Source organism: Hyla sarda, chromosome 5, assembly GCF_029499605.1.
Source record: "Hyla sarda isolate aHylSar1 chromosome 5, aHylSar1.hap1, whole genome shotgun sequence".
Taxonomy (NCBI): Eukaryota; Metazoa; Chordata; class Amphibia; order Anura; family Hylidae; genus Hyla; species Hyla sarda.
Window position 1 is genome coordinate 4,646,374 of NC_079193.1, and position 12,487 is coordinate 4,658,860.

At 46.4% G+C, this 12,487-nt stretch overlaps 1 protein-coding gene across 1 annotated transcript in view; it reads left to right on the top strand.

Annotated features, from left to right (window-relative positions):
* The first annotated feature begins 1,002 nt into the window (after window positions 1-1,002).
* Window positions 1,003-12,487, top strand: part of LOC130272815 (cathelicidin-6-like) — an 86,235-nt gene continuing 74,750 nt past the window's right edge. The window contains exon 1 of the mRNA XM_056518726.1: window positions 1,003-1,159. Coding sequence (XP_056374701.1) covers window positions 1,138-1,159 — 22 coding nt within the window. The 5' untranslated portion in view covers window positions 1,003-1,137. The remainder of the gene's footprint in view (window positions 1,160-12,487) is intronic.

Genomic DNA, 12,487 nt, shown 5'->3' on the forward strand with positions numbered 1-12,487 from the left:
AGAGTCTCTGAATTCTTGGAATAAGTTTCTCATTGTAGATTCCATGCTAGCAGGCATTTTATCCTCCAGTTTGGATGCCATATCAGGCGGTTTAATGGAGGGGTTGGGCATATGGGCAACAGCTGCTGATATAGAGCTTAGTTGTGAGTTGGTTTTTGGAATTACAGATTCAGCTCCCAAAGGAGTAGATAGAGATGTTTGGTCACCTGTGGTATATTTACAAGGTGAGTCTGAGAAATCACTTTCTTCGTCAGCGAAGTTGCAAATAGGAACAAATTTGTTTCTCAATGAGTAGTATTCGGTGAGTTTATTGGTATCTTTTTTTTTCGAGCGCCTCCTAGACATGTTACAACAGTCCCTCAGAAAAAGGAGCCTCACAGGCCATTAAGGCAGGTAAAAGGAAGAGGAGGAAACATCAAAGTCCATCTGCAGTGACTGAGAATAAGCGAGGAAACAGCACCCTCCAGTGGCAATTTGTTTAATGACACTGGACCCTTTAGGGGAAGCCGTGGGTAAGCTGATAATAATATACTGTAAAAGGTAGCACTTTTCTTGTATTAGATTCTTTAAGTTATCATCACTTCAGTATCACAATATGCAGCATACAATATGTTGACTAGTATGGAAAAGGGAGATGAAATGTTACTATAAACCATAAGCCACAGATCTAAGGGTACAGCTCATCCATCGCTGGAGCCTTGTAAGTAACTTTTGCAGAGACTGCTGTCCCACTTAGTAGTTTGGGTACCAGGGTAAGAACAATATGGCTGACAGGCAGTACAGTTTCCTCCACAAGGCTATATCCCAACTGTGCCACAGGTGGTTTGTCATCAGAGTACTCACAGTCTTTTAGGTTGTTTTCATCAAAAGCCAGGGGAGCACTTTCAAAACGATGTCACTGCGTCCCCCACTTCTCCCCTTTCCTCTCCCTCTTCACTGTCTCGGTGGAGGGGTGCTGTTAATGAGGATGTGTGAGCGCAGCAGCAGGCAGGCAAGATGGCGTCAGCGTCTCCACTTCCCGTCTCCCCCTCTCTACTCCAAGCAGCGTAGCCGAGTGCGGGCAGCGATTAGGGGGTCGGGATACCAGCAGCCGGACGTCCAAGAGCAGCAGTTACTCCATCTGCTCCCCCAGCTCACATGAATCCCCTCCGTACCTCTGGTGAGTAGCTCACAGCCTGGGTGGCAAAATGGCGCCGGCAGCGCCGCTATGTTCGCGCCTTCCGGATCTCCGGCCACAATAACTCCGGTCTCAGCGAGCGTAGAAAGGCCGGGGTAGTCTCTTTCCGTTCCGCACCGCAAGCCCTGTCAGATGAGGTTAGTCAAAGAGGAATTTGTGAGGGTTAACTGCCGATTTGTGCCGCTATATCAGAGCTGAGGGGAGAGCCCTCTACATCCGCGTCTGCTCTCCTCCGCTTCCGGCCACGCCCCCCCCTCCACTTTTTATATCATTAAAAAATGAATAAAAAGTGATCAAAAAGTCCGATCAAAACAAAAATCATACCGATAAAAACTTCAGATCACGGCGCAAAAAATGAGTCCTCATACCACCCCATACGTGGAAAAATAAAAAAGTTATAGGGGTCAGAAGATGACATTTTTAAACGTATAAATTTTCCTGCATGTAGTTATGATTTTTTCCAGAAGTGCGACAAAATCAAACCTATATAAGTAGGGGATCATTTTAACCGTATGGACCTACAGAATAAAGAGAAGGGGTCATTTTTACCGAAATATGCACTGCGTAGAAACGAAAGCCCCCAAAATTTACAAAATGGCGTTTTTTTTTTCGATTTTGTCGCACAATGATTTTTTTTTCCGTTTCGCCGTGCATTTTTGGGTAAAATGACTAATGTCACTGCAAAGTAGAATTGGCGACGCAAAAAATAAGCCATAATATGGATTTTTAGGTGGAAAATTGAAAGGGTTATGATTTTTAAAAGGTAAGGAGGAAAAAACGAAAGTGCAAAAACGGAAAAACCCTGAGTCCTTAAGGGGTTAAAGGGGCGCCCTCCACCTCGTGGTGAATAGATTAAAGGGGCGCCCTCCACCTCGTGGTGAATAGATTAAAGGGGCGCCCTCCACCTCGCGGTGAATAGATTAAAGGGGCGCCCTCCACCTCATGGTGAATAGATTAAAGGGGCGCCCTCCACCTCGTGGTGAATAGATTAAAGGGGCGCCCTCCACCTCGTGGTGAATAGATTAAAGGGGCGCCCTCCACCTCGTGGTGAATAGATTAAAGGGGAGCCCTCCACCTCGTGGTGAATAGATTAAAGGGGCGCCCTCCACCTCGTGGTGAATAGATTAAAGGGGCGCCCTCCACCTCCTGGTGAATAGATTAAAGGGGCGCCCTCCACCTCCTGCTGAATAGATTAAAGGGGCGCCCTCCACCTCCCGCTGAATAGATTAAAGGGGCGCCCTCCACCTCCTGCTGAATAGATTAAAGGGGCGCCCTCCACCTCCTGCTGAATAGATTAAAGGGGCGCCCTCCACCTCCTGCTGAATAGATTAAAGGGGCGCCCTCCACCTCGTGGTGAATAGATTAAAGGGGCGCCCTCCACCTCGTGGTGAATAGATTAAAGGGGCGCCCTCCACCTCGTGGTGAATAGATTAAAGGGGGGCCCTCCCCCTCCTGCTGAATAGATTAAAGGGGCGCCCTCCACCTCCTGCTGAATAGATTAAAGGGGCGCCCTCCACCTCCTGCTGAATAGATTAAAGGGGCACCCTCCACCTCGTGGTGAATAGATTAAAGGGGCGCCCTCCCCCTCCTGCTGAATCGATTAAAGGGGCGCCCTCCACCTCCTGGTGAATAGATTAAAGGGGCGCCCTCCACCTCCTGGTGAATAGATTAAAGGGGCGCCCTCCCCCTCCTGCTGAATAGATTAAAGGGGCGCCCTCCACCTCCTGCTGAATAGATTAAAGGGGTGCCCTCCACCTCGTGGTGAATAGATTAAAGGGGCGCCCTCCACCTCGTGGTGAATAGATTAAAGGGGCGCCCTCCACCTCGTGGTGAATGGATTAAAGGGGCGCCCTCCACCTCGTGGTGAATAGATTAAAGGGGCGCCCTCCCCCTCCTGCTGAATATATTAAAGGGGCACCCTCCCCCTCCTGCTGAATAGATTAAAGGGGTGCCCTCCACCTCGTGGTGAATAGATTAAAGGGGCGCCCTCCACCTCGTGGTGAATAGATTAAAGGGGCGCCCTCCACCTCGTGGTGAATAGATTAAAGGGGCGCCCTCCACCTCGTGGTGAATAGATTAAAGGGGCGCCCTCCACCTCGTGGTGAATAGATTAAAGGGGCGCCCTCCATCTCGTGGTGAATAGATTAAAGGGGTGCCCTCCACCTCGTGGTGAATAGATTAAAGGGGCGCCCTCCACCTCGTGGTAAATGGATTAAAGGGGGGCCCTCCCCCTCCTGCTGAATAGATTAAAGGGGCGCCCTCCACCTCCTGCTGAATAGATTAAAGGGGCGCCCTCCACCTCCTGCTGAATAGATTAAAGGGGCGCCCTCCACCTCGTGGTGAATAGATTAAAGGGGTGCCCTCCACCTCGTGGTGAATAGATTAAAGGGGCGCCCTCCACCTCGTGGTAAATAGATTAAAGGGGGGCCCTCCCCCTCCTGCTGAATAGATTAAAGGGGCGCCCTCCACCTCCTGCTGAATAGATTAAAGGGGCGCCCTCCACCTCCTGCTGAATAGATTAAAGGGGCGCCCTCCACCTCCTGGTGAATAGATTAAAGGGACGCCCTCCCCCTCCTGCTGAATAGATTAAAGGGGCGCCCTCCACCTCCTGGTGAATAGATTAAAGGGGCGCCCTCCACCTCCTGGTGAATAGATTAAAGGGGCGCTCTCCCCCTCCTGCTGAATAGATTAAAGGGGCACCCTCCACCTCCTGATGAATAGATTAAAGGGGCCCCCTCCCCCTCCTGCTGAATAGATTAAAGGGGCGCCCTCCACCTCCTGGTGAATAGATTAAAGGGGCACCCTCCACCTCCTGATGAATAGATTAAAGGGGCACCCTCCCCCTACTGCTGAATAGATTAAAGGGGCGCCCTCCACCTCCTGGTGAATAGATTAAAGGGGCGCCCTCCACCTCCTGCTGAATAGATTAAAGGGGCGCCCTCCACCTCCTGCTGAATAGATTAAAGGGGCGCCCTCCACCTCCTGGTGAATAGATTAAAGGGGCGCCCTCCACCTCTAAGTGAATAGATTAAAGGGGCACCCTCCAACTCCTGGTGAATAGATTAAAGGGGCGCCCTCCACCTCCTGCTGAATAGATTAAAGGGGCGCCCTCAACCTCCTGGTGAATAGATCAAAGGGGCGCCCTCCCCCTCCTGCTGAATAGATTAAAGGGGCACCCTCCCCTCCTGGTGAATAGATTAAAGGGCCGCCCTCCACCTCCTGGTGAATAGATTAAAGGGGCGCCTTCCCCCTCCTGCTGAATAGATTAAAGGGGCGCCCTCCACCTCCTGCTGAATAGATTGAAGGGGCACCCTCCACCTCCTGATGAATAGATTAAAGGGGCGCCCTCCCCCTCCTGCTGAATAGATTAAAGGGGCGCCCTCCACCTCCTGGTGAATAGATTAAAGGGGCGCCCTCCACCTCCTGCTGAATAGATTAAAGGGGCGCCCTCAACCTCCTGGTGAATAGATTAAAGGGGCGCCCTCCACCTCCTGCTGAATAGATTAAAGGGGCACCCTCCTCCTCCTGGTGAATAGATTAAAGGGGCGCCCTCCACCTCCTGGTGAATAGATTAAAGGGGCACCCTTCACCTCCTAGTAAATAGATTAAAGGGGCGCCCTCCACCTCCTGATGAATAGATTAAAGGGGCGCCCTCCACCTCCTGCTGAATAGATTAAAGGGGCGCCCTCCACCTCCTGGTGAATAGATTAAAGGGGCGCCCTCCACCTCGTGGTGAATAGATTAAAGGGGCGCCCTCCCCCTCCTGCTGAATAGATTAAAGGGGCGCCCTCCACCTCCTGCTGAATAGATTGAAGGGGCACCCTCCACCTCCTGATGAATAGATTAAAGGGGCACCCTCCACCTCCTGGTGAATAGATTAAAGGGGCACCCTTCACCTCCTAGTAAATAGATTAAAGGGGCGCCCTCCACCTCCTGATGAATAGATTAAAGGGGCGCCCTCCACCTCCTGGTGAATAGATTAAAGGGGCGCCCTCCACCTCCTGCTGAATAGATTAAAGGGGCGCCCTCCACCTCCTGCTGAATAGATCAAAGGGGCGCCCTCCCCCTTTTGCTGAATAGATTAAAGGGGCGCCCTCCACCTCCTGCTGAATAGATTGAAGGGGCACCCTCCACCTCCTGATGAATAGATTAAAGGGGCGCCCTCCACCTCCTGCTGAATAGATTGAAGGGGCACCCTCCACCTCCTAATGAATAGATTAAAGGGGCGCCCTCCACCTCCTGGTGAATAGATTAAAGGGGCACCCTTCACCTCCTAGTAAATAGATTAAAGGGGCACCCTCCACCTCCTTGTGAATAGATTAAAGGGGCGCCCTCCATCTCCTGTGAATAGATTAAAGGGGCACCCTCCACCTCCTGGTGAATAGATTAAAGGGGCACTCTCCCCCTCCTGCTGAATAAATGAAAGGGGCGCCCTCCACCTCCTGATGAATAGATTAAAGGGGCGCCCTCCACCTCCTGCTGAATAGATTGAAGGGGCACCCTCCACCTCCTGATGAATAGATTAAAGGGGCGCCCTCCACCTCCTGGTGATTAGATTAAAGGGGCACCCTTCACCTCCTAGTAAATAGATTAAAGGGGCACCCTCCACCTCCTTGTGAATAGATTAAAGGGGCACCCTCCACCTCCTGGTGAATAGATTAAAGGGGCACTCTCCCCCTCCTGCTGAATAAATGAAAGGGGCGCCCTCCACCTCCTGGTGAATAGATTAAAGGGGCGCCCTCCACCTCCTGATGAATAGATTAAAGGGGCGCCCTCCACCTCCTGGTGAATAGATTGAAGGGGCTTCCTTTATGTTATCCCAGATCATACACCAGAGGTGAGATGTTCTGCAGATGGTCCAGCCGTCCCCGTCTTACATGATATCATTGTTTATTCCTGTTTTTTTTGCTCTCAGGTTTGGTAATAATCTCTGGATATTACATCACTTTATGTTTCTCTTGTTTATAGTAATATTCCTGGTACGTCGTGTTCCAAGAGGTTCTGAGGCAGCGATTATTGGGGGAACCGACCATGTTTAAATCTTTGTACAGAGCTTTATATATATAATATTTTAGGCTATGCTCAGTAGTTTTATAAATTTTAGGGTATCAGTAGTTTTACATATTTTAGGCTATGCTCAGTAGTGTCAGGATTCGGCTGGCAGGAGGTGGATCCTCTGTGCCAGAGAGGGATTGGCGTGGACCGTGCTGGTGGACCGGTTCTAAGTTACTACTGGTATTCACCAGAGCCCGCCGCAAAGCGGGATGGTCTTGCAGCGGCGGTAGCAACCAGATCGTATCCACCGGCAACGGCTCAACCTCTCTGACTGCTGAAGATAGGCGCGGTACAAGGGAGTAGACAAGAGCAAGGTCGGACGTAGCAGAAGGTCAGGGCAGGCAGCAAGGATCGTAGTCAGGGGCAACGGCAGGAGGTCTGGAACACAGGCTAGGAACACACAAGGAAACGCTTTCACTGGCACGATGGCAACAAGATCCGGCGAGGGAGTGCAGGGGAAGTGAGGTATAAGTAGGGAGCGCACAGGTGAGGATACTGATTAGGCCTGCTGCGCCAATCAGTGGCGCAGTGGCCCTTTAAATCACAGAGACCCGGCGTGCGTGCGCCCTAAGAAGCGGGCCCGCGTACGCCGGAACAGCACAGACGGGGAACGGGTCAGGTACGGGAACCGAGATGCGCATCGCGAGCGGGCGTGTCCCGCATCGCGAATCGCATCCCGGCTGGGAGCAATATCGCAGCGCACCCGGTCGGCAGGTCTGACCGGGGCGCTGTGAATGAGAGAACGCTGCGAGCGCTTCGGGGAGGAGCGAGGACCCGGAGCGCTCGGCGTAACAAGTAGTTTTACATATTTTAGACTATACTCTGTAGTTTTATACATTTTAGACTAAACTCAGTAGTTTTATACATTTTAGACTATGCTCAGTAGTTTTATAGATTTTGGGCTATACTAAGTAGTTTTATACATTTTAGACTATTCTCCATAGTTTTATATATTTTAGGCTATGCTAAGTAGTTTTATATATTTTAGGCTATGCTTAGAGTTTTATACATTGTAGGCTATGCTCAGTAGTGTTATACATTTTAAGCTATGCTCAGTAGTTTTATATATTTTAGGCTATGCTCAGTAGTTTTACATATTTTAGACTATACTCTGTAGTTTTATACATTTTAGACTATGCTCTGCAGTTTTATACATTTTAGACTATGCTCAGTAGCTTTATACATTTTAGGCTATGCTCAGTAGTTTTATACATTTTAGACTATGCTCAGTAGCTTTATACATTTTAGGCTATGCTCAGCAGTTTTACATATTTTAAGCTATGCTCAGTAGTTTTATACATTTTAGACTATGCTCAGTAGCTTTATACATTTTAGGCTATGCTCAGTAGTTTTACATATTTTAAGCTATGCTCAGTAGTTTTATACATTTTAGGCTATGCTCAGTAGTTTATACATTTTAGGCTATGCTCAGTAGTTTTATATATTTTAGGCTATGCTCAGTAGTTTTATACATTTTAGACTAAACTCAGTAGTTTCATACATTGTAGGCTATGCTCAGTAGTTTTATACATTTTAGACTAAACTCAGTAGTTTTATACATTTTAGGCTATGCTCAGTAGTTTTATACATTTTAAACTAAACTCAGTAGTTTTATACATTTTAGGCTATGCTCAGTAGTTTTATACATTTTAGGCTATTCTCAGTAGTTTTATACATTTTAGGTTATGCTCAGTAGTTTTATACATTTTAGACTAAACTCAGTAGTTTTATACATTTTAGGCTATGCTCAGTAGTTTTATACATTTTAGGCTATTCTCAGTAGTTTTATACATTTTAGACTATTCTCAGTAGTTTTATACATTTTAGGCTATGCTCAGTAGTTTTATACATTTTAGACTATTCTCAGTAGTTTTATACATTTTAGGCTATGCTCAGTAGTTTTATACATTTTAGACTATTCTCAGTAGTTTTATACATTTTAGGCTATGCTCAGTAGTTTTATACATTTTAGACTATTCTCAGTAGTTTTATACATTTTAGGCTATGCTCAGTAGTTTTATACATTTTAGACTATTCTCAGTAGTTTTATACATTTTAGGCTATGCTCAGTAGTTTTATACATTTTAGACTATTCTCAGTAGTTTTATACATTTTAGGCTATGCTCAGTAGTTTTATACATTTTAGACTATTCTCAGTAGTTTTATACATTTTAGGCTATGCTCAGTAGTTTTATACATTTTAGACTATGCTCATTAGTTTTATATATTTAAGGCTATGCTAAGTAGCTTTATATATTTTAGGCTATGCTTAGTAGTTTTATATATTTTAGGCTATGCTCAGTAGTTTTATACATTTTAGACTATTCTCAGTAGTTTTATACATTTTAGACTATGCTCAGTAGTTTTATATATTTAAGGCTATGCTAAGTAGCTTTATATATTTTAGGCTATGCTTAGTAGTTTTATACAGTTTGGGCTAAGCTTAGTAGTTTTATACATATTAGGCTATTCTTAGTACAGTTTTATATACTTAATGAGTACTCCACTGCCCCGGCATTCGGAACATTTTGTTTCAAACACTAGGTGCGGGCTGCGGGGGTCTCGAGGTAATAGGGGTGACTTACATTCAGGAGGCATGATATGACATCACGAGGGGCGTGGCCGTGACCTCATGAACATCACAGCAAGCACAAAATGTTCCAAACACTGGTGCAGTGGAGTACCCCTGTAAAGCTATGCTCAGAAGTTTTAAAAAATTTAAGCTATGCTCAGTAGTATATATTTAGGCTATTCTAAGTAGTTTATACATTTTAGGCTACACTCCATTTGTTTTTTTAAATTTAGGCTATGCTTAGTAGTTTAATTTATTTTAGGATATGCTCAGTGGTTTTAACCCCTTAAGTATCAAGCCCATTTTCACCTTAAAGGGGTACTCCGGCACTAAGACATCTTATCCCCTATCCAAAGGCTTGCACGCCCCCTCCCATAGGCTTGCATTGAGGGGGCGGAGCGTGACGTCACACGGGGGCGGAGCTGTGACGTCACAACACTATCCTTTGGATAGGGGATAAGATGTCTAAGCGCCGGAGTACCCCTTTAAGGACCAGAGCATTTTTTGCACATCTGACCTCTGTCACTTTAAGCATTAATAACTCTGGATGCTTTTACTTATGAATGTTACTTATGTTTTTTTCATGACATATTCTACTTTATGTCAGTGGTAAATTTTGTCAATACTTGCATCATTTCTTGGTGAAAAATTCAAAAATTTCATAAAAAATATGAAAATGTTGCATTTTTATAACTTTGACGCTCTCTGCTTGTAAGGAAAGTGGACATACGAAATAAATGATATATTGATTCACATATACAATATGTCTATTTTATGTTTCCATCATAAAGTTGAGATGTTTTTACTTTTTGAAGACATCAGAGGCTTCAAAGTTCAGAAGCAATTTTCCAATTTTTCACGTAAATTTCAAAATCTAAATTTTTCAGGGACCAGTTTAGTTTTGAAGTGAATTTGAGGGTCTTTATTTTAGAAATACCCCATAATGGACCCCATTATGAAAACTGCACCCCTCAAAGTATTCAAAATGACATTCATAAAGTTTGTTAACCCTTTAGGTGTTTCACAGGAATAGCAGCAAAATGGAGGCCATCCGTGCCCGGACTGGAGAGTGTTTCATGTCTCTTGTTAGATCTTCTGTGGCTCCGGCCACCTGTTCTTCTCGGTTGCTGCTCGCCGGATGGCCGGGGTTGCTTTTTATTTTCAGTTTTTGGGTTGGTTGGATGTCACTAATTTTTTCGTAGTCCTTCAAGCCCTGAAGGGCTGGTTTTGCGAGCGGGTCTGCCTCGATGTGCGTCGCCCAGTGTCGTTTCCACTGTTGACTAAATTGGTTGCGGCATCACAGCGGGTTGGCTCTTTGTTTAACAAGTCAGTTTTGTTTTCAAAGGCTTTTGGGCTGACGTTTTTTGGGGCGATGAGGATCGGGGAGCTTGTCCCTCCTTCTCGCTTCCATCCGGGAGGTCTGGGCGAGTCAGACGTTTTCTTGGCGATGGTTTTGTACAGGTGCATATCCACAAGTCCAAAACGGATCATGCGGGCCCTGGGAACTGGCTGTTGCTTTATGCTGTTTCCAGTGAGGCATGCCCTTTTCGGTTGTCATCTTCTTATTTGGCGCTGTGGCCTCGTGGCCCCAATTTTCTTTTGCATGAGGATGCTTTTCCTCTCACTCATTTTCAGTTTTTATCTTTTTTTCGGCGGTGCCTTTTGGTTGTGGAGCTCGATTTTCGTGAATTCGGGGCTCACTTTTTTCGGATCGGGGGTTGCCACTGAGGCTGCCCGAGCTTAAACAAATATGGTTTGATACAACCATTTTAACAGTACATTAATTACATACTCAACGGAACATACTAACTCACTCCTACAGTCATTCTTCCTTTCGCTAATCGCTTCCCCCCTTCCCCCACCTAATTGGATCTTTGCTCATAAGGCGCCTAGCTTTGAGTTCTCTTTTGCCGGTTCCGCTCGGGCAGGTGGTTTGGGTGCTGGGACACGCCTATCTTTCGGCTGCTCATCGAGCGAAGACACGTCCTGGTGGCAGGAATCTGGGGTTCCAAGGAGTGGAGGTGTGCTGGCGTGGCATTGGTGGCCCCAAGTATTGGCCGAGGTGTTGAGCATCAGCCGGTTGTCCAGAGGGCCGGTTCTGTTGGTCTCACACGTTGGTGGTAATGATCTGTGTTCATCTACTTTAGCTGAGCTCCTGACCACGATGAAGGCTGATTTGGTGAGATTTCCCCAGGTTTTTCTCTGAGCTTCTCCTCTTATGGTCGGAAATTGTTTCCTGGGTGTTATGGACAGGGGCGCGGGATCCAGCTGCAGCGGAGAGGGAGCGCCACACGGTGAATGCGCGAATGTCTCGATTCATGCGGCTTCGTGCTGGTGTGGTGGTCAGGCATGTCCAATTAGAGGGGGATAACAGGGCGTTAATTAGGTACGATGGTGTGCACCTTACGGATATAGGGTTGGATATCTTCTTGTCCAGTTTGATGGATGGCATAGAGCACGTTCTCTACCTTTTGGGTGGGGGTTGGAGCCCAGTGTAGGTTTAACTGGTCTCCTTCTTGGCGGTAAGAAGAAAGAAGAGGTTTTCAACCTGGGGTAGACCTATACACCGGAGGGTGTGGAAGTACCGCTCAGTGTTCAACAGAAGACAATAAAGCCTTGTTTATGGTTATTTAATGTTATTTATATATTTATAAATAAAGCTGTGGCCTACCCTCACCCACAGATACAAGTTCATTTGCTTAGGTTTTTATTTAATTATTTAAGTTGGAGAAAGGAAAACAATAAATGGTACGGTATAAGGTATTGGGGGTCTCGACAGTCAGACTACCGCGGCACTGTCTGTTTCCTAACTCAGTGTTTCCCAACCTGTGGGCCTCCAGCTGTTACAAAGTTACAACTCCCAGCATGCATGGTCTGTCAGTGCATGCTGGGAGTTATAGTTTTGCTACAGCTGGAGGCCCATGGGTTAGGAAACACTGAGCTAGGAAGCAGACAATGTTTCCCAACCAGTGTGCCTCCAGTTGTTGCAAAATTACAACTCCCAGCATGCCCAGACAGCCTAAGGGCATATTGGGAGTTGTAGTTATGCAACAACTGGAGGAGAACAGTTTGGAGACCAATGTGTAGTGGTCTCCAAACTGTAGCCCTCCAGATGTTGCAAAACTCAACTCCAAGCATGCCCAGACTGCCCAAGCATGCTGGGAGTTGTAGTTCGGTAACATCTGAAGAGCCAGATGTTGCCGAACTACAACTCCCAACATGCCAGGACAGTCTCGGCATTCTTTGAATCGACATCTGGAGCACTACAGCCCTTCCAGATGTTGCAAAACTACAACTCCCAGCATGCCGAGACTGTCCATAAAATAACATTCACATTTTCACATAAATGTAAAATAATATGGAAATTGAGAAAAGAAATAAAAAGACTAAATGAAATAAGGGACATAAAAGCAAAACAATAATCCCGATAAATGTCTCAACCTATTTTGGAAATAGTTATACTAGCAGGAACTTAGACTTGTATATCATGTGTTCGTAACTAGTCTTAATAAAGTAAGACCAATTCAATTATTAACGTAGTGAACAAACTGGCAAACCAGGGACTAGAAATGGTGCATAATTAAAGGGGTTCTCCGCTGCTTAGTGTTCCGAACGCTGGAGCTGGTGCCGGGAGCTCCTGACATCATTACCCCGCCCTTTCATGATGTTATACCCCGCCCCCT